At 42.2% G+C, this 21,682-nt stretch overlaps 1 protein-coding gene across 1 annotated transcript in view; it reads right to left on the bottom strand.

The window, feature by feature from the left end:
• Positions 1-21,059, bottom strand: part of GABRA5 (gamma-aminobutyric acid type A receptor subunit alpha5) — a 252,432-nt gene extending 231,373 nt beyond the window's left edge. The window contains exons 1-5 of the mRNA XM_066588715.1: positions 20,879-21,059; positions 18,866-18,973; positions 9,038-9,138; positions 7,305-7,403; positions 1,583-1,726 (exon numbers count right to left, since the gene is read on the bottom strand). Of these exons, the coding sequence (XP_066444812.1) occupies positions 1,583-1,726; positions 7,305-7,403; positions 9,038-9,138; positions 18,866-18,973; positions 20,879-21,059 (633 nt within the window). The remainder of the gene's footprint in view (positions 1-1,582; positions 1,727-7,304; positions 7,404-9,037; positions 9,139-18,865; positions 18,974-20,878) is intronic.
• Positions 21,060-21,682: the final 623 nt, after the last annotated feature.

Here is a 21,682-nt window from a genome sequence, read left to right as displayed (position 1 = left end):
CTGACTAAGGCCTTATGGTTAAACTGTGGCAGCCACACATATATTGGGGGCATCTATAGCAGAAATATTGGTATGCAGGCATCTGCGGCAGAAATACTGTTAAGGCCTTGTTCACATGAAGGAATTTGCGCAGCTAAATTATACGTGCAAAAAAATCACGACTTTTAGAACCAATGGTTTCCTATGGAAGTGTTCAGGCGATGGAGATTTAGCCGCGCAAAAAAACCGCACCTAAGGGCTCAGTCACACGGGCACATCGGCATCCGTGCTCCGGCGCTGATGCGCCCGTGTGACTGACACCAGCAGACGGACGTACCTGAAGACGGCCGTCTCTCTGCAGCGCCGGGAGGAAGAACATGTGACCAGCTCCATTGCCGGTCATGTGTTCTATGATCAGCGCTGGAAAGAGACGGCCGTCTTCAGGTCCGGCAGTCTTCTAACTGTCAGTCACACGGGCGCATCGGCGCCGGAGCACGGATGCCGATGCGCCCGTGTGACTGAGGCCTCAAAAGAAAGGACATCAGCGACTTAAATTCAGCAGCTGAAATTCCCTGGTGCGCAAAAAGATAGGTCTTGACCTATCTTTGGTGCACAAAGCGCAGAAGTGTCCATAGACTCCTATGGAAGCTGGAAAAAAAGGGAGTGGGAAGGGGATTGAGATCAGCAGCTCTAGCTAAATGATGCCATGCTAATGCTGCAAAACAATGGCATTGGCAGGTAGTTTGTGAAACAATGGCAGAGGGAGGGGAAGTTAGATTAGCAGTGGGCAGTGCTGATAAAGAATGTCAGATGGGTGTATGTAGTTAGTTGGAGGTTTTGTGCTGCCTGGATTAAATAAAAATCTCACTCTCTCAGCCCCACATTTTTTCTGCAACATGCTGCTCCCAATTATGTGAATGGATGATTTTCATAATGAGGCTCAGGACTGAATCATGGACAATCGTTCATTCACACGATTTTTGTGTGATTTTACAATAATTGCTTTTTGCATGGCAATCTTTTGCGCAGTTTTCACGCCCGTGTGAACGAGCACTAAATGTGGATTGTTCTAGTGAATCCGTTAACAGAAACCTTGAAGAAATCAGCCAAATGAGCTTCTGCATAGACAAGAGGATATCCAACATGTAGCTCAATCGGAGGTTCAAACAGTAGTTCTAAATACAATACTATTCCTGGGATGCCAATTAATCATACCATATCTCTTCTGTTTTGTATGTGTGTGTATATATGTACATAGTGTTTCTTCAGATAATTTGTTTTATTATGCCTGAAAAGGAGATCTAAGTAGTTTTCGTAGCTCGGTGTAGCAGTTTTTGTTAGCGTTAAAATGTATCATTGAACCTCCCTTGGCCTTCAGAACTACAGCAGTTCATCATGACATAGATTCTATTAAATGTTGAAATTGATCTGAAGGAATATTGGCCCCTGTGTACAGTATAGCTTCTGGCAGTTGCCACAAATTACATGTAGGTACTGACGCTGCAGCATCCAAGGAGTTGACCCACAGCTGAGCAGATAGGAAGGTAGAGAAAGGCCTTGTCACAGGGCTCTACCCTCTCTTTCCCTGTGGGTAGCTCCTGACCTGACCACGGTGCAGCTGAGGGATATCAAAGGAGTAGTGACCAGGGATTACCTCAAGTCCAATTGTCACTCGTGACACCACTATTCTGTCTGCTGCGATGGATCTTCCAGACAAAATAAAGTAGTCCACACACAGGGCACCTTTCTGAACAAGAACCGGGAATAGTCAGTTTTGTCCGTTTACTATAACCTTGGGGAAACTCCAATTCAACAGTCTTGGTATAAAAATAGTAGAACTAGAGTAGTGCGACAGGGAGGATTCTCGGGGTCTGTGGAAAATCCACAGTCCCAATTATCCATGTGATCCTGTTCCCGGCAACTCTCTCTTTACCAGCCAACACTCACTCCAGTAGTCCACTACTCGCTATGAGTGGCTTGTCCTACTCCCAGTGCTCAGTAGCAGTGCTGAGGTCTTCTGGGTAGAATGGACCCAGGTTGGGCATGGGGACGTCGCTCGGCCTCTTCCATGTCCTACATACAGGCCAACGTGCTCCTTTCTTACTGACTGAACTGCTCACTTCTCTCTTACTACTACATCTACCACTTGTACTGCTCCTTCTACTTTTTCTTTTCTCTCTTTTCTCTTCTTCTGGCAAACACATATATACAATGATGTCACATGACACACACAAAACAATACATTTATCAGACAGGACAGCACATATCAGACATTAACCCTTTCAGTCCTGCAGTTATGAAACACACAACCCTGATGCATTCCACAAATAAGACAAACATAGAACATTTATGGAAGGGCCCTATCAGCTCTGGGCCAGTACAAGACTCTCTGAACATCTGTCAGAAAGGGTTCAGCGTTTCATGCTGCTTATGCCAAATTCTGATCTTTCCATCAGCATGGTGCAACAGAAGTTTGGATTCATCTGACCTGGCCATATTTTTCCACTGCTTAGTGATCCAATTTTGCTGTCTTTTGCCCACTGGAGTCTTTTCTTTTTGTTTATCTTAGACAGCAATACCATTCAAACCGGTATTCTGCTGTTATAGCGCATTCATCAAAAGTTAGAGAACGAGCATCAACTGCAAGTTGCTTATCTGTGCACCGCCTGTTCATCCTAAGGAGTCTTGAGATCCTCATCTGACCCCTTTATTCAGCTGCAAGTTGCTTATCTGTGCACCGCTTGTTCATCCTAAGGAGTCTTGAGATCCTCATCTGACCCCTTTCATTATGCTTTTGTGGTTTGGTGGAGGGACCCTTTGTATATTTCACTAGACGTAGCATGTATTTTCCTGGAAATTAGCTTATGCAACTCTTCCAGAAAATCGTAGTCTTCATATTAAATGTGAAGTTTAAAAATGAGTCTAGTTACTGATGATATTTCTTTCTATTTGCATAGTATTTTAGCAGAGTAGTATGAAATCTTATATTCAGAAACATCATTAGTCAGAAAGAAGAATAACAGCAATGACAACAATGATTTATCCAAGACTTTTTGAATATTATTTTCACAATATTGTGAAACTTCCATATTGGATTATATGAGCTTGAAAAAAGGGCATAGCATAAGTGCAAAGTGCATGGGAACTCTGTGGACAGTGTAACCAATGCCAACCTCAAAACCATAATAGTGTCTGTTCTCCTTTTTTATGGCAAGATGCCTTTATATTAGTGCTGCAACAGGAATCTGCTACTATCTTCACATGAAGGTATACGGTAATGGAATGACAAATCTCTGTGTAATTCCATTGAAAGGAAAAATCAAAAATATTCAAAGTCTTTAAAATGCTGGGTTACAGATATGATTATGGCACCATATGCATCAACATTGGGATACACAACTTTGGTAATATGGAGAAGTATAAATTGAATCTTTCTGGATCCCAATGCAAAATCTCTAAATAGGACTCAGACTTGCTATATTCCATTTGTAATATTAGTGTCTTCCAATGTGATGGAAAGTTTCCGCTCCGACACTAGGGTCAGGGTGAAACTGTCACTTCTCTACCCAGTATAGTTACACCCCTAGTACAGTATTTATTCATCTCCTTCCATGGTGTCTATTCAAATGGCAAACCCGTGTAGTTATTTTGCAACTGTTGAAACATGCTGCAGCTATTGAAAATGCTTATGTGCTGTATACTACTACAATACGCAGTACAATATGTGCTTTGTCAAGTGCACATCTCAGCACCTCAAAAGCTGCTAGTACACAATTCATGGCACTTTTTGCCAAACCATAATACCTTAACTGCCATAATCCTGAATATGTCGTTTTCTCTACTGCTAAGTCTTTAGAAAACTGCTAGAAAATAACCTTGATGCAGATTTGTAAAATGTCTACAAGCAGAAATACTGCACAGGCTGCTTTCCTGCTGTTATTAATATAAGATTGAGTGCATTTGGTTTTTTTCTATTTGTTGTTCTTTTAGTCCATTTTACCAAACACTTCAACTTACATTAAATTATTATGAAACAGTACAAACTGCTAGAAAACTGCAGATCTGTACTTCATTTCATTGTGAGGCTGAATACTATTTCTATAGTGTTTGGAAAAAATCCATCATATTGAATCACAAAGCTTCTTCTTAAAGCACTGCAGTAACCCTTCTAGAAATCTTTAATACATTTTAAGGTTATCATTTTTGGGATATTTCATGTGCACAACAAAAGTCAAATACAAATGCCGACCACAATCCTTTCAATTATAGAAGTTTGGAAATATCAGATACATCAAATATGCGCTATCCAGCTTAAAATATTTGTACACCCCTATCAGTAGAATGGGTCATGTCTTATTAGCATGTCATGTGTCCTAAACCATGCTACATGAGATGCAGACTCTTGGAGGTGTCAGCTATAGTTTGTTACATAAGCCTCGTTCCAAGGAATTTAAAGAGTTCACATGTGGTATCACTGTTGGTTGTCCCATTAGTGGGCTATTGGTTTGTGATATTTCTGCTAAAACTTAATTGTCCAGATTAAGGGCGGGTTCAGTCAGTCGTAGGAGCAACTTTGCTCGCATCTATGGAGCGTAGTTGAGCCTGAATGAGGTCTTTCTTCAGCCATTCAAACTCCATGCCATAATGCAGGAGTTTGAAAAAAAATGCAGGAAGTTAGGTGCTGCCTGATCTTTCCCACATGCAGTATTCACTAAGTGCGGGAAAGATAGGGCAGGTTCTATCTTTTCCTGGCTGTACAATTAACAGCTGAGAAAAGTGCTAATGAAAATGAAACCATTGAAATCAATGGTTTCGTTTTGTCCCGTTATGCGGCCATGATTACTACGGCCACATAATGGAAGAAAACCATGTTTGTCTGAAACTGCCCTGAGTTATGTCACGAGGCGGAAGAGAGAGGACATAAACTAAGAAGCAGATGACTCAAAATGCTAATCCAAATGAACAAACAACAGCTAGGAGGGATTGTTCGCACAGCTCACTTTTCTACTATCCAGGAACAAAACTGAGAATCAGCGAGCGAGTAGAAACCAAGTTAGTGTCAGCACCATATCATGGGGACTGCACATTATTGGATATACAGGTTATGCCCCTGCACACAAGCCGTCCATCACCATATTTGCTCAGGTATCCACATACCCTTGGTAGGATAATGCTTACTCCCATACAGGTACATTTATACATAGCATTTTTGTTACATTTTCACTGCATATTTTGAACATCTAGTATTTTTTCTTTTTAAATGACATTAATTATTCCTTGTGCTTTTATAATTTTGTGATTAATGTTTATTTTATGATAGTTAAAGTGAATACAATGTTTAATAAATAGAGTTGAGCGAACATACTCTGGCGAACTTGATGCTCGTTCGAGTATTAGCGTACTTGATGGTGCTCGTTACTCAAACGAGCATCAAATCGTGTTCGACCCCGCTCCAGCTTTTGGCTCCTCCCCGCTGTGACGTGCCTGTTTTGGCCCCTTCCTGCCACGACGCAGCGCGCGTCATTTGAAAATTTTTGGTCTGGCAGGAAGGGGAAGAGAGAGAGAGAGAGAGGGAAACACAAACCAAGAAAAAAAAAGTTCGGGACCATATGTTCCACATACAAAAATGCTCGAGCCTCCCATTGTAGTCAATGGGGTTCATTACTCGAGTAGAGCTCTCGAATTTTACGAAAAGCTCGACTCGAAAAACGCGTACCCCAGCATTTGGGTGCTCGCTCATCTCTATTAATAAACTATCTACAAATGGTTTGTTCCAAAACCTTGATATGGATTTTTTTCATGAAAAACTCTAGATGTGCTTGAGTGATTACATATATTCATAATACCATTAGATCCAAATTACTGATACTACATGCTAAAAAGACATGAGAACTCCCTGAATATGTCATGTCTAAATTGTGCTCCTTTATATACATCTGTGTAATTTGTGTGTTCATATTGATATGTTTCATTTTTCCTATACATTACATTGCAATTGGCTTCTAAGATCCCCCGAAAAAATACTGCTCACTGGTCTAATATATATGTAAAGTACATACACAGGGAGTTTAATCATAGAAAATCAATCTTTTATTGACTGTGGTATATTTTATTCACATAGCAGAGTCGTGTGCATGGAGCCTACACAGAAACCTACGGAATCCCTTCAGCTCCCTAGTACGGCACTAAATTATGGCAATGCTTTTAGGAGAGAATAAATCCATAATAAGACATCCCTCGAGCATGCCACAGTTTTTCTTTTGCCTCTATGTGAAATCAAAGGCATATGATGATACAGATTTTTTGGAGGTTGTATTGGAGCTGTAGTACGCCCATATGAAAGGACCCTTAAGCCAAGGAACCACTGACTGCTTTATTACTGATTAGAATTACTAGACAAGATGCTAGCTCTTTGTATGACAACTACAGCGATAATTACAGCCTATAACATTATGCAGAGTCATAGCAAGGCTTTCCTTCACACAGGGCAAGGATTCATTTAATCTAAATACTTTGGACAAAACTGAATTACTTGGCGGTACATCCCCCTGGTACCAAATATCTAGGGAAAAGTGGAAATTTTCTAGCACAAATGCACAGAGCTTTACCTGGACGAAAAAGAACATTGCACATCAACACCAAAAGCTTATCCACACTGTGAAGCATAGCGGAGGGAGAATCCTGGCTTGGGCAGCTTTGCTACCTTAAAACCTGGGCACCTTGTAATTACTGATAGAACAATAAATTTTAAGGTGCATCAAAACATTTTACAAGAGAATGTAAGAGCAGTAATTAATGACCGCAGGCTATAGAGATGTTGGGTGATGCAACAAGATAATGGCCCAAAACAAGTAAATAACTAAAGAAGAAGGTTTGTGTTTGGAATGGCCAAATCAGAGCCCTGACCTTATGGAATCATAGAATGGTAGACTTGGAAGGGACTTTCACGATCATCGGGTCCAACCCCTTGCTCAGTGCAGGATTCACTAAATCAGCCCAGACAGTTGTCTATCCAGCCTCTGTTTGAAAACTTCCATTGAAGGAGAACTCACAACCTCCTGTGGCAGCCTGTTCCCCTCATTGATCACTCTCACTGTCTGAAAGTTTTTTCTAATATGTAATCTGTGTCTCCTCCCTTTCAGTTTCATCCCATTGCTTCTAGACTTTCCTTGTACAAATGAGAATAGGGCTGATTCCTCTACACTATGACAGCCTTTCAGATATTTGTAGACAGCTATTAAGTCTCTCAGCCTTCTTTTTTGCAAGCTACAAATATTCAGATCCTTTAACTGTTCTTCATAGGACATGATTTGCAGACCGCTCACCATCCTGGTAGCTTTTCTATAAGCTTGCTTCAGTTTGTCTATGTCTTTTTTTAAATTGCGGTGTCCAAAACTAAACACAGTATTCCAGATGAGGTCTGACTAAGGAAGAGTAAAAGGGAATAATTACCTTATATGATCTAGACTCTATGCTTCTCTTAATACATCCCAGAATTGTGTTCACCTTTTTTGCTGCTGCATCACATTGTTGACTCATGTTCAGTCAATGATCGATTAGTATGCCCAAGTCTTTTTCACCTTAACTCAATCGAGATGCTGTGGCATGACCTGAAAAGGGCTGCACATGAAAGGCATCCCAAAAATATTCATGAACCTAAACACAGCACTGAGGAGGAATGGTCAGAATTTCTCCTCAACATTGTGCAAATATTATTTGCAGCTACAGGAAACATTTGGTAGAGGGGATTGGTGTGAAACAGGTATAAACAGGTTATCAAATTCAAAGGTTTATTTACTTTTTTCCCTGCACTGTGGATGTTTATTCAATGTGCTCAATTAAAGACAATAGGGCAGTCTCTACAAGAAGAAACAGTACTTCTCCTGACTCTCTCTCTCACCCAGCCAACTAGAACTGTAATGAGCACTGATGAGGGACAAGTGCCTCAAAACAGCTATCTGTACATGGGTATCTTTTCTTTGTAGAGAAGATTGTAATTTGAGTTATATTCTTAGAAGGTTGGACACTGATTTATAGGGAAGCCACCATCAAATAGTTGAACTGCACATGCCATCTTCCATTAGCATGCAATAAAAGACATGAATAGTATAACTGCCCATGTGTTATTAGTTTATTTAGATTGTGTTTGTCTATAATTTTGACTTAGATAAGATCAGACTACATTTTATTAGTAATCAATGCAGAAATACAAGTTATTCCAAAGGATTTACTTAATTTTTCTTGCAACTGTACGATATTTTATCGTATAGTAGATCTTTAATTCATATAAAAAGGTAAGAAATATATCCATGAGAAAATCACCAGGATGGTCTCTTGCTGTTGCCAACATGATTATCCTGAATGAAACACTTGACCTTTGAGTTGGGTATTTCTATGCCTTAGAATGGCTAAACAGAGAAACCTATTGATTTCATAAAGCAAAGGCTGGAAATTCATTGTACATAGTTACATGTTTCCATGGTAGTAATTGTTGTGCTCTGTTCTCTGCCTCTCTAATTAGCAGTCTTAAGCCAGGTTCACACATGACACTTTAGATGTATGGTTATTGATTACTCTTTTAAAAGCCATGAGTGAATGGAAAATATGGATTTCTATTCACACTGTGCATTTTTTCTTGAGGTATCTTGTAGTTTTAAGGGCAAATTGCCCTTTTCCAAAAACTTAAAATGGTCCTGGTGTTGTACAGTATTTTTGTGACCTTTTTGTAGATCATAGCTCTCAATATAGTGAAAACATGCCAATGTGTGTATTCAGTTTCTTTTTTTTGCACTCTTTTGTAATGCATGCAGTCCAGTCAGTAATGCAATGCAAACCTTTTGCAAATAAATCTTTAAAGAATCTGTGCTTTATAGTACATTGGGTGCAAATTATATTCCTTAATTAGGTCTCATTAACTTCTTTGTATTCTGTTTTCATTACAGTGCAAAAATAGAATTTTACTAGAGTCAGCAACATGTTTATTTCAAGCAGTATGCTTCTTCATAGTACCCACAGACCTGTGACGGTTGGTTGAAGGCAATATAGAAAAATAGCTTACTCTGGCAATATAAATCATTCTTAGAATCACATATATGGATATATGAGGGTAACCTTCTTGAATGCAGAGGAAGTAAATGTGTCTTTTCTTTTGCAGGAATGCTGTTGAAGAAAACAAAAGACTATATGCAATTTATGATACAAGGTATGAAGTTGTTTAGATTTTACTTGCAAACTGAAAATAATTGTGAATACATGTGAATGACTAAATGGAACTTTCAGTTACATCTTTTGTTCCATTCCTTCTTGGGATAATGGTATTTAATACAGTACATGTACTGCATATACAGTATATAGTCAATAGAGATGAGCGAGCACCAAAATGCTCGGGTGCTCGTTACCCGAGTCGAACTTCCTGCGATGCTCGAGGGTTCGTTTCGAGTAACGAACCCCATTGAAGTCAATGGGCGACCCGAGCATTTTTGTATGGGACCTATGCTCCGCTAAGGTTTTCATTTGTGAAAATCTGGGCAATTCAAGAAAGTGATGGGAACGACACAGAAACGGATAGGGCAGGCGAGGGGCTACATGTTGAGCTGCATCTCAAGTTCCCAGGTCCCTCTATTAAGCCACAATAGCGGCAAGAGTGCCCCCCCCCCAACAATTTTTACTTCTGAAAAACCCTCATTAGCAAGGCATACCTTAGCTAAGCACCACACTACCTCCAACAAAGCACAATCACTGCCTGCATGACACTCCGCTGCCACTTCTCCTGGGTTACATGCTGCCCAACCGCCCCACACGACCCAGTGTCCACAGCGCACACCAAAGTGTCCCTGCGCAGCCTTCAGCTGCCCCCATGCCACACGCTCACTTCATAGCCACACCACCCTCATGTCAATTTATAATTGCCTCTGTGATGAGGAGGAACCGGAGGCACACACTGCAGAGGGTTGGCAGGCACAGTGCAGCCAGAAAAAATTATGCGCAAGGCTGGGTATTAATGAACGACTACTACCCCCTGCAGACACGCAGTAAACTGAACACGGACACAGGCAGCCCAAAGATTTTTTTTCCAATTTTTTTGAAAAAGCCCACTGCCTATATAGCCAGTATATCTCTTTCCCTGTCCAACTGTCCCTGCCTCACCAGTACTGCCCCTATACTCAGTAAAATGACTGCAGACTGAGGATGCTATGGTCTGCATGCCCGATATACAAAAAAAAAGAAGCTAAAAGCAGCCTCAACAGTACTGCACACGGTCAGATGTGGCCCTAAGAAGGACCGTTGGGGTTCTTGAAGATGAAGATGACAGCCTAACACTCTCCCTATAGCAGCTACAGCAGGACGGCACTTTCCCTAATGTCTCTCAGCATGCATCTGTGGCGAGCCGCGGGCGGGGCAGATTTAAATACTCGGGTGTCACCTGATCTCCCCAGCCACCCACTGCAGGGGGGTGGGATAGGGCTGGGACTTCACAGGAGGAAGTTGTAATGCCTTCCCTGTGTTTCTATTGGCCAGAAAACGACGCAAAATTTTCTGGGAAGAAAATGGAAGTGACTCGAACACCGCGTGGTGCTCGTCTCGAGTAACGAGCATCTCGAGTACCCTAATACTCGAACGAGCATCAAGCTTGGACGAGTACGCTCGCTCATCTCTAATAGTCAATCATTAAACTACAAAGGACCACTTTTCAGTGAGTATGTGAGTTCTTCTCATGCTCCACCCCTGGTTACATTATCACTCCACCCCCTAGTGACGTCATTGAATGTCCTACAACATAAAACAGAGCCTGACAGACAGAAGAACAACAAAGTTAAGGCTCTTGAAAAGAGAAGTACAAAAATTACCCAGCGAGAATACAACTAAGCAGTTATCTCAGACACAACTCAGCATTCCTGACAGAAGACACCGACCTATGTATCCACCACAGAGATCTGGTGAGCTAAAGGACATGTGGTGAGGTTACTGCTGTGGGAGGAGCCATTCTGCAGTTTGGTAGAAAGTACTGTATGTGGGTTCTTCTCATGCTCCGCCCCCTGGTGACATCATTGCAGGTCCTATAGGAAATATAAAACACAGAGCCTGACCGATGGAGAAGAACAACACAGTTAGTGCTCTTGGAAGGGGGGGGGGACAAAAATAACAAAATAGAATACATGAGCCATTACTATCTCAGACACAACTCTGCGGTCCTGACAGAAGACACCGACCTACCACCACCACAGAGATCCGGTGAGCTTTAAAGGACCTGTGGTGACGTCACTGCTGTAGGAGGAGCCAAGCTGTGTTTGTCCCAATTTTAGGCATCCAGAGACATTCTGGTGAAATGTTTAGTAAACCCACTATTATGTGAGCACAGATACACATACAAACATGTAAACCAAAGAGGTCTACATTTGAGCAGTTCTCCTTTTTGATATTTGTGTCAGACGGAATAGAATAGTTGACTATGGGGGATTGAACCCCAGAATATAGAGTAAAACAGAACCTAAACTGATATGGTTGTGTCTGAGGAGGTTTTTTTTACTGTTTTCACTGACAAACAGCTGAGTTGTGAATGTAATTCCAGTCTATAATATATATATTGTAATTGAATATCAATGTAAAGTATGTGATGCAATATACAAAGTAAGCTCAACTTTTATGCAGTCATTTACTTCCAAACTATAAAATGGTGCAGAATAATGGACATATCCTTTCCAGCATATATAACAACTTTATCTAATTTATCTAAAGTAAACATAAAACACTTAAATAGAAGTGCTTCTCTTCAGAACTGGCTTTAAAGTTTCAGCCTATAAAGCAAACCTTTGATAACAAACCTCTTCTATCTTTGTTAGAAAGTAAAAAAGCTTCCAAAGCTAAATGTTTTGACTATTCTGGTAGTTCAAAAGCCAGGTTTAAAATCTGTTCACTGGGTTAAAAGAAACTTGTCACCATTTTTTTGTTAGAAAACCCCTGGCATGATACTGTAGCACCTGCTATCTGCTTAAAGGGGTTCTGTCATTACAATCTGTATTTTCTTTCTCCAGTAAATCTGCCCCGCTGGCACAACCTGTTGTAAATAACACATATAAAACGTTTTTTTCAGAAGTAGTACTTACCTAGGCTCCATTTTGCACCTCCATGCTCTGTTTACATCTTCAGCCCCTCCTGCTAGGAGGTCATCTCCCAGCACCCCTTGCTGTGCTGACTCACAAAGCTACTTCCACCCATCCAGTGCAGTGAATAGTCCTGCCTGCAGTCTACAAAAATCTGCTAGTGTTTCTCCCTGCCTCTGTCTCTGAACACCCAGAGTTTCCCAAGGGCTTCCAGATCTTCCTTGCAATCTCACAGTAGCCACTCACAGCAGTCACTCATATATATATATATATATATATATATATATATATATATATATATATATGCTTATATGCAGAAGCTTGCATTTCCATTGGCTAATAGAAATATATTCTGCCTGACAACAGTGTTAGGGATACATTTCTATTGGCAGAGAGTGTGCCCGTGCATGTGTAAAGTGCTCCCAGGCGAGCGAGCGCGCGCTGCAGCCTCGCGCATGCGCAGTCGTGTGCCGGATTCGCGTGTGCGCAGTCGCGCCGTTGTGTCGCGCGGCTACCTTCATTCCGCGCTTCCTCACAAGACAATGTACGCACACGTCACTAGTGACGTATGCATACATTGACCTGAAGGAAGTGGAAGGTAGGCAGTGTACGCTTTTTGACCGGATGGAGGAAAATCGGGTGCTGGAGGTCACGTGACCGAATTGACAAGCGGCTCCAGGAGAAGATTTGGGATAAGAAGAAGAGGTAAGCAGGCTGCCTGGGGAGCAATAGGTAAGTATAAAATGTTTTGTTTTTAATGACAGAACCCCTTTAAGCCCCTTAGTACCAAAGCCTGTTTGCACTGTAATGACCAACTAATTTTTCAGTTTTTTTCTTTGTTGTATTCCTAGAGACATATATTTTAAATTTTTCTTACGATATAGCTGTATGAAAGCTTATTTTTGCGGGACAAGTTGTATTTTTTAATGTTATCATTTTGGGGTACATGCATTGTATAACTTTCATTAGGTTTTTTTAAGTGGGATTCAGAAAAAAAAATCCTGCCATTGTTTTTTCGGTTTAATTTTTACGACATTCAGCATGCAAAATAAATAATAAATAATATGATAACATCTCAGAGTCAGACCAATTCTGGTGAAACAAAGTTATACAGTTTTTTATATTTTTCTATTTTATACACTAAAAACTCTTTTTAAAACCTGTGCTTTTGTTTCACCGCATTCCAAGAGCCATAATATTTTAATTTTTGCTCAATGGATCTCTATGAGGGCTTTGCAGGATGAGCTATAGTCTTCAATTTTTAGGAACATATAACATTTTTAACAATTTTTATTCCATTTTTTTCTATAGGAAAGATAAACAATCTGTTCAATTCTGATATTTTTTTTTGTTTGTCGCTTGAGGCGTTCACTGTACGGTATCAATAAGTTAAGCCTGGGGGTCAGTACTATTACAGCTATACCCTATCTATATAGCTTTAGTTTTGTATTTTTTACAATTTTTTTCACTTCTTTTTTTCTTTCATCCCACTAGGGGACTTGAATTTCACCACTTTTGATTGTTCTTATAATAGACAACTATACTTCAGTATAGCAGTGTATTGCAAAGCCTCTAAAGCTGAGCTAGATACTAAGCCTTATAGACCGCCAATCCAGAGGTTACCTTCAAGCCTCCAGGTGCCATAGCAATCCATCAGAACCCCGCGATCACATTGCAGGGGTACGATGGATGGCAGAGGGAGACCCCTTCCTCTGTCAGCCCTTTGCATGCCATGGTTGCATTGACTATGGCATGTAAAGGGCTAAATAGTGGGGATCAGCAGTTTCTCTGGTCCCCACTATTAGAACAAGTGCCAGGCTGTCATCTGACACCATTGCAGTAGCAAAGACTTCCTAAATCATGAGTCATGCGGTAACTATGCCCGACTTTTTTGATTGAAGAAAAATACTGCTAGAGCAGGAAAAAGAAATATTCTGCGCTCTCAACTTCCTATACATTAGAAGGAATTATTTATTACCCCATACTGGGGGAAATAAAATCACAAAATAGCTTTACAAAAAAGTTAAACTAAAAGTAGGCAGAGGAAATTCAAGCCCAACTTCTGGTTAAAACACTGCAACGCGTTTCTGCGCACATATGGTGCCTTTATCAAGCATAGCAAACATAACATTCAAGGTATTTTTATAAGATGCACTTCAAGTTACCTGGAAGTGCTTCTGCTGTCAATGGGCTGACATATAAAGGCAATCGCATTAAGGTAAATAAAAAGTAAAAAAAAAGATGGAGTTTCTGCTCACCTCATGGATCACATCCATGAGGGGGGTTGAAACGTCTCACCCAGGTCCTCCGCGATGTCTGGCGATGTCCTGCTCCGGAGCGGACTCTCCTTTGTCTTCTGCGCATGCACACCAATGAAAAATTGGAGGTCCATGCGCAGAAGCCCAGATCGCCCGGGAGATTTAAAATTTCCTGGCTCCTGGCTACCTACAGGTAATTAGCAGACAGGAGATGTCACCAGGGACTGCTGTGTCTGGTCCCCGGGCCCGTGATCGTCGTTAACCATTGGTTAACGGCAATCACGGAAAAGTTGAAAAAAGTTAAATAAAGTTTCACCTCCCCTCATGGATCCTGCACACATAGGAACAGGCCCTACAAGCACAAAAAAGTAGAGTACAAATCAACTGTGTCTATAGCTCAAATATGTTGCACTGAAGCATGCACATTTGTGCATACGCTCATGTGAAAGAGGTCTTGAAGGATGATTTTTACACTATTTTGGTGAGGCTTTTGACACAAATCCAAAACAAAATCTGCAGGAGAAAATTCACTGTGTGAAAGTAGTCTTATACTGCTGCATATGCCAACCACAAACTTGCCAAGAAGCTAATGGATGATTTTCATCACAACAAGTGCAACCATAAGCTAGTAGCACTTAACACTAGTGACAAAGGAAGACCAGATAACTGTCACATATGAGACAAATTTATTAACATTTTAATGGCATGTTTTTGCTCTTGCTCACGACCTGAAGGTTGCAGGTTCAATCCCTGTGTTGGTTCAGGTAGCCGGTTGAAGGTTGACTCAGCCTTCCATCCTTCTGAAGTCGGTAAAATGAGTAACCAGCTTGCTGGGGGGTAAAGGATGACTGAGAAAGGTAATGGCAAACCACCCCACAAAAACAGTTTGTCAAAAAGACATCCCCTAAGAAGTCAGTCATGACTCGGTGCTTGCACCAGGGGACTTCGCCTTTACATTTCAGTGCACCTAACCCCTTGAGAACCATCATAAACGTAGGCAATTTTGAACCTTAGGTCCAGAATATATATTTTTTTAATTTATGAAGATGGATGATGCCTTTACAAAAAACTGCTTTGTTCTACCATTTTGAGAAATTTTTAAAAATGGATATTGCTTATATTGTAGGGAAAATCGTAATATTAGTAAAAAAAAAAAAACTAGAAAATGTCATTATTCTTTCCTGCAATAGAGTAAATAATGTATTCCCAGTTATTGCAAAATTAATTTTTAAATATACTATTACATATTATTGGACCAGTCTGTGCAACTGAAGATGATTGATTCTGGAACTAAGTATGGCATTAAACTGGAGGGTAGATAACCGGGATATCTATGGTCAAACGTAGGTAATTGGAATGGACGAATGCTTGGAATTGAGATAATGGTGACAGGGTATTGCCTGAAACACTCAAACCTGAACAGCCTTGAAAAGGACAACTCAACTGCGGGAGAGAAGCAGGGAACAGGGCCGAGATAAACAAGCGACACCACCACCAAACACTAAACCACAGCGAACAGAACACTAAACTTCTTGTAATAGAACTACTCAGCACAGAAGCTCTAGACATGGGTCCTGGAACATAGAGCCACTTTACACTGTCCAAAACACAAGACGTATAACTACATGAGACTGTGCATGCCCCACCTGGTGCACCAGATGGTTTGGGACTGAAATTGTGATGTCATCCTAGACCAATGCCGGTAATCAGGAAGTCATGGCGTCGTTGATGCTGTGCATATATGTTTATTTTTTGCTTTTTATTTTTTACAGGTTTATTTTTTAACAACTTTAAAAAACTGAAATAAACGTTATGGTAAAAGTTCGCTAGTCATATTATAACTATTGCTATAATATATTTAGACCAAAGTAAGGCATAGTAACTAAAGTCTTGCCACGGGGCAAAGCTAAAGGCTCAAGGGCCCGGGTGCAAAAGTTTATCTTGGAACCCCCAACTTCTCTTTACCCCTTAAGACATAGGCATAACTTGAAGCTGCTAGGCCCCAATGCAAAACCTGTAACAGGACCCCGAAGTATAATGCTTTAGTCATAGTACTAGGCTTCCTATATGGAGAAGAGAGGCCATATGGGCCCCCTAAGCCTCCTGGAGCCGGGTGCAACCGTATCCCCTGTATTCCATATAGTTATGACAGTGCCTTGGCAGTAGGAACTGCCACTGTGCAGCACTGAGGTCTGGGAATAATACCTAGAGCTGTCTGTGATAACATCTAAATCTATCCAGTCACTGAAGAAACCTTGGTCAATTAAACAGCTTGAGTTTTCTTAATGGCATCAGTGACTCTATCGATCTTCCAGTTAAATGCCTCTGTCGGTGCAGGGTGTTAAGTTAGACAACAGAACATTGCTTGAGAACTACTATTATTGTGGAGGTTAAGCTATACATGACAGACGAAAGTTCCATCTTAGGGTGACTACCCACTACAGTTTTTTTTTCACTGCAAAATTCACAGCGTTTTTTTTTCTGCAGGGGTCTATGGGACTTGTAATGTTAAAATCGCAATCGCGCAAAACCGCGATTTCGCGGTAAATTGCGGGGGAAGGATTCGGTCTAACCCTTTCCCGCACAGTCTGTTGCTTAGCTGTTTGTTGCATTCCTCCTCCCACGGACCAGCAATCGGTCAAACATCAGGCAATTATCATTCATGGATTCTGTTCTATTGAACAGGGTGCGTTCCAGATACTTACTGAGCGTTGGATGGTTGCCTCAGTAACTGTCCCGCAGAGGGTGCAGTTATGGCTCTCCACACCATGGGAGGATATTTGTAAAACTGTCTAAAAGAAAAACATCTGTGTTACCTATAGCAACCACTCACAACCAGTGCTGCAGTCCCGTTACATGGAACCTTGCAGAAGCAGTGGGCCGTCATGTGCCGTACTTTGTGCATCTGACCACTCAGCCATTGACAGGCTTTAGCGGCCATAGAATAATCATCGCTGAAGCCTGTGAGCAGCTGAGCAGTTACGTGCACAATCAGAGGCGTAACATAAAGCTTCTGGACCCCAATGCAAAATCTGTAACAGGGCCCCCAACTATAATGCTTTATTTATAGAACTGGGCTCCCTATATGCAGAAGAGAGTTTTTATGGGCCCCCTAAGGCTTCTGGGCCCAGGTGCAACCACATACCCAGCATCTCCTATGACCGACTGCCACTTCTTCCAGGTTTTGTACCGTAGCCACCAGGGCTGCAGCGCTGAACAGGGAGCCACTGGGATAGATGAGAATTCAATTTTTCTTAATTTTAAAGGAGATGTCCCGCGCCGAAACGGGTTTTTTTTTTTTTAAACCCCCCCCCCCCCGTTCGGCGCGAGACAACCCCGATGCAGGGGTTAAAAAAACCACCCGCACAGCGCTTACCTGAATCCCGGCGGTCCGGCGTCTTCATACTCACCTGCTGAAGATGGCCGCCGGGATCCTCTGTCTTCATGGACCGCAGGGCTTCTCTGCGGTCCATTGCCGATTCCAGCCTCCTGATTGGCTGGAATCGGCACGTGACGGGGCGGAGCTACACGGAGCTATACGGAGCCCCATAGAGAAGAGGAGAAGACCCGGACTGCGCAAGCGCGGCTAATTTGGCCATCGGAGGGCGAAAATTAGTCGGCACCATGGAGACGAGGACGCCAGCAACGGAGCAGGTAAGTAAAAAACTTTTTATAACTTCTGTATGGCTCATAATTAATGCACAATGTATATTACAAAGTGCATTTTTATGGCCATACAGAAGTGTATAACCCCACTTGCTGCCTCGGGACATCTCCTTTAAGCCTATTTAACCTTTTTAATGTCCCGGAAAACCCCTTTAATGCATATACATTGCACACACGTATATACCATATATACACAAAAAATAGATACTACTCACACACATATAGTCAAAATGTAAAGAAAACATCAAGCTCCTGAATTTCTCAGGAGCACATGGCATCTCAGCTTTCATAATTGATAGCCTCCTCACAAACACCACATCTCCCCAATGTTTGTCTTTTATGAATCCATAACCATATAGTGAATGATACACTCACTGTAAAAAAAAATTCAAGCACAAGAAGAAGTTGTCAGAATCAAATGAAACTTTCTATGTGTGATTCTGCTGTTGATATAAGTGATTGCAATATTAGAGCAAAAGGATAATTTATTGCAGAAAACTGAACACATGAAGGGAGGCTCTTGCACTCTGTTGGGTTGCCTCTAGCTTGAATCCAAGATGTGATGCAGGTGGGCATGGTAGTACCCTGTTTAGCCGACTCTAGCTTGGATGCAAGATGTGCATTAAGGATTTGATGTAGATCTGCTGTGTCACCCAACCAATAGATGGAACAGACCGGCAGGGCAGACAGCCGACTCTGGAAACCTGGATACTCACTGCTGGAAGGCATGACTTGGAATGCAAGCTGACATGATGATATAGCCCTATGCTGGAAGCAGGAGAAGGAAAGTCCCTGTCTAACAACAGCAGAGAATTTGCCCTGACAAGGGCGGCCCTGCTCGGAAACCTAGGCACTGATTACCTATGACAGGACTGATCACCAGGAAGCCAAGAAGTTGGATAACACCATGCTGTCTATAGAACCAAGAAGTGAGCAAGTTCAGGACCAGGCTGGAAGTACTGGAGCAAACTGAAGACAAAGCATAAACTACAAACACAGCAACAAACAGGAGCAGCTGTGACAGACGGGTATATGAGGGCTCATACACCAACACTGCAGAAAGGGCTGTCAGGTCTGAAGCCTGTATATAGTGGTGAAGAGATGACCAACAATCTGCAGCTGGGTGGAAAAGGCAGAACCAATTTAACCATGACAGTGCTGGAAAAAAGGCAATCACAGATTCAGAGCATGATGCCTACATCTGCCAGACCTAACAATGTGACATGGAGGTATATGGGTTCCGTATGGTATCCTGAGCCTCTAGATCATGCAAACATGTGAGTTGTCAAAGTTGGCATTACAGAGGGTCCCACACCTGTTCTATTGGTAATAAATCTAGCCAACGGACAAGCCATGGAAATGTGGTAATGTTGTGGAGACATTCCTGTGACACCCTTGCTGTGTGCGGCCTAGCATTATCCTACTGGAAAATGCCTCTTGGAAGTCCTGCCATGAGAGGCAACATATGTGGCTGCAGGATGTCCAGAGCTTATTGCTCAGCTGTCATTGTCTCTTGAACCACTATTAGCAGTGACCGACTGTCATATGCAATGGCTCCCCAGAACATCACACCAGCCGTGGGGGCAGTGTGCAGCTCCATAGCAAAGACAGGATTGAAGCGCTCACCCCTAAGTCTCTAAACATGAACACGGCTATCATCAGTGCCCAAACTAAACCTGGATTTGTCACTTAAGACAACCCAATTTCACTTCCTAGCAGTCCAGTTTTGCTGTTCACGACACTACTGTAAACAGAGGTGATGGTGGATGGGTTTCAAAGGCAGTGCATGTAATAGGCGCCATGAGACCAAATGTTCATCAGCCAAGCAACTTGAAATGGTTCCAACAGACACAGGAGTGTAACAATGGTACCACCTGTCTCTGGTTGGCAGACAGCAAAGCAATTAGAGCTGCTTGTGCTTTTCTGATGATCAGATGATCCTCTTTACTACTGGTCTGTTGAGGGCATTGTGAGTCCAGTCACCTTGTGTGTGTGCCCTCACGCATCCACTGGCCCCAACACCTCCTAACAGTCTGGTCAGAATGGCTCAAGTGACGGGCAATTCGTCAATATGACATCCAGCTTCTTGTATTTCAATAATGCACCCCCTCTCAAACTGGGTGAAATCCCTTTGGTTGCATTGGTTGTAGAGACATGTCTAATAGTCAAGAAGCTGTACACAAGCAGAAAAAGATGTCCACTACACACAAGTAGCCTCTGAGAGCCATTCTATAGACCAAGGGTGGAACCACTTTTAGTGTCTCTGATGGCAAGGCTCTTTCTCCAATCACATCACAACCCTAATCATTTGCGTTTCTGCAGATTAATTGGAGTTCTGCTTAAAGGGAACTTTTGACCTTCCTATAACAGCATAAATTCAGTTATAGTGCTTTTAGAGGGAGGTGACAATGAGCCAGTGATGTATTTTTAATACTCATCCACTCCCTGGTTTCTATGGTGTCCCTCCTCTGAAGATCACGTGGAGCACAGAAATCTGACTCTTTTCAGATTGCCGTTTGTGTGCTTTCCCATAGACCTATATGGGACAGCCCATGCACGTCAATCTGAAAAGAGTACCATAACTTAGCCTATGATGCTGTAATGAGGTGACAGGTTCCCTTTAATAGTAGGACCTTAGTTGGTTTCTTTCCTCTTTCTCTATTTCAATCTTTTGTTCATGTAACTCTAACTTCATCTGTTGTTGCTTAATGCACCACCATTTAGAGCATGTTAAAAACAGTGGCCTCTCATCCCAATTGAGTACCCTTTCTTCAAGCTCTTCTTTTCTCCCTTGATAATAGCTCTTCTCTAAGTTTACCGTAGTGGTTACCATGTCTGCTTTCATCCATCTCCCTAGTGACATTATCATCATACCGTATTTGTCCCTCTGCCTAGCTGAGGGCTTCTCTGAGTCCACCATCTGAGTAGCTCTCATGTCAAGTTTGTTCGGTGTCAGCACTCCAGTTGATTTATAATCACCGGTTCTTGAATCACTCCAGTTGTTTCTAGTTGATGTCATTATATTTGGTAATCCACACACATCATCACCAGCCATGTTGATTTATTTTTTCGGTTTCCCTGAGGCTATCCTGTTCGCTGATGCCAAATGTGTAAGCCCTGGCTTACCTCCTGATGTCACCGCGGCTCAAGTGCGGTTCTGGCTCAACTGAAAAGTACTTCCACATACAGAGGATTTGAGTATCTTTGAATAGCAGAGAGTTGCAGGGGTTATTAGGCATGTTTCATACCGAGGAAAGAGGACATGAAACACTACTTGTTGATAACACGAACAGTGTTTACTAATAAACTCTTAGGCCTCATGTCCACTGGGAAAATCAGGCCTGCTACGGATTCTCCATGGAGAATCCGTAGCGGGTCCCTCCTGCCCCGCGGACATGAGCGCTGAAAAGAAGAATTAACTCACCTCTCGCACGCTTCGGATCTTCCCTTCGTTGCGGCTTCATCTTCTCTCCGTCGCGGCCGGATCTTCTTTCTTCGGCCCGGTGGATGTGCACGGCACGTCGGTTGCGTGCCGCGCGCATGCGCCGGCCCGAAGAAAGAAGATCCAGCCGCGGCGGAGAGAAGATGAAGCCGCGAAGAAGGGAAGATCCGGAGCAGGTGAGAATATTCTGATTTAGCTCTCCCGCGGATCCGGACGGCTTCCATAGGCTTCAATAG

Source organism: Eleutherodactylus coqui, chromosome 1, assembly GCF_035609145.1.
Source record: "Eleutherodactylus coqui strain aEleCoq1 chromosome 1, aEleCoq1.hap1, whole genome shotgun sequence".
Taxonomy (NCBI): Eukaryota; Metazoa; Chordata; class Amphibia; order Anura; family Eleutherodactylidae; genus Eleutherodactylus; species Eleutherodactylus coqui.
Note: the sequence above shows the minus strand (reverse complement) of the source record. Positions and strands in the feature narration are given on the sequence as shown.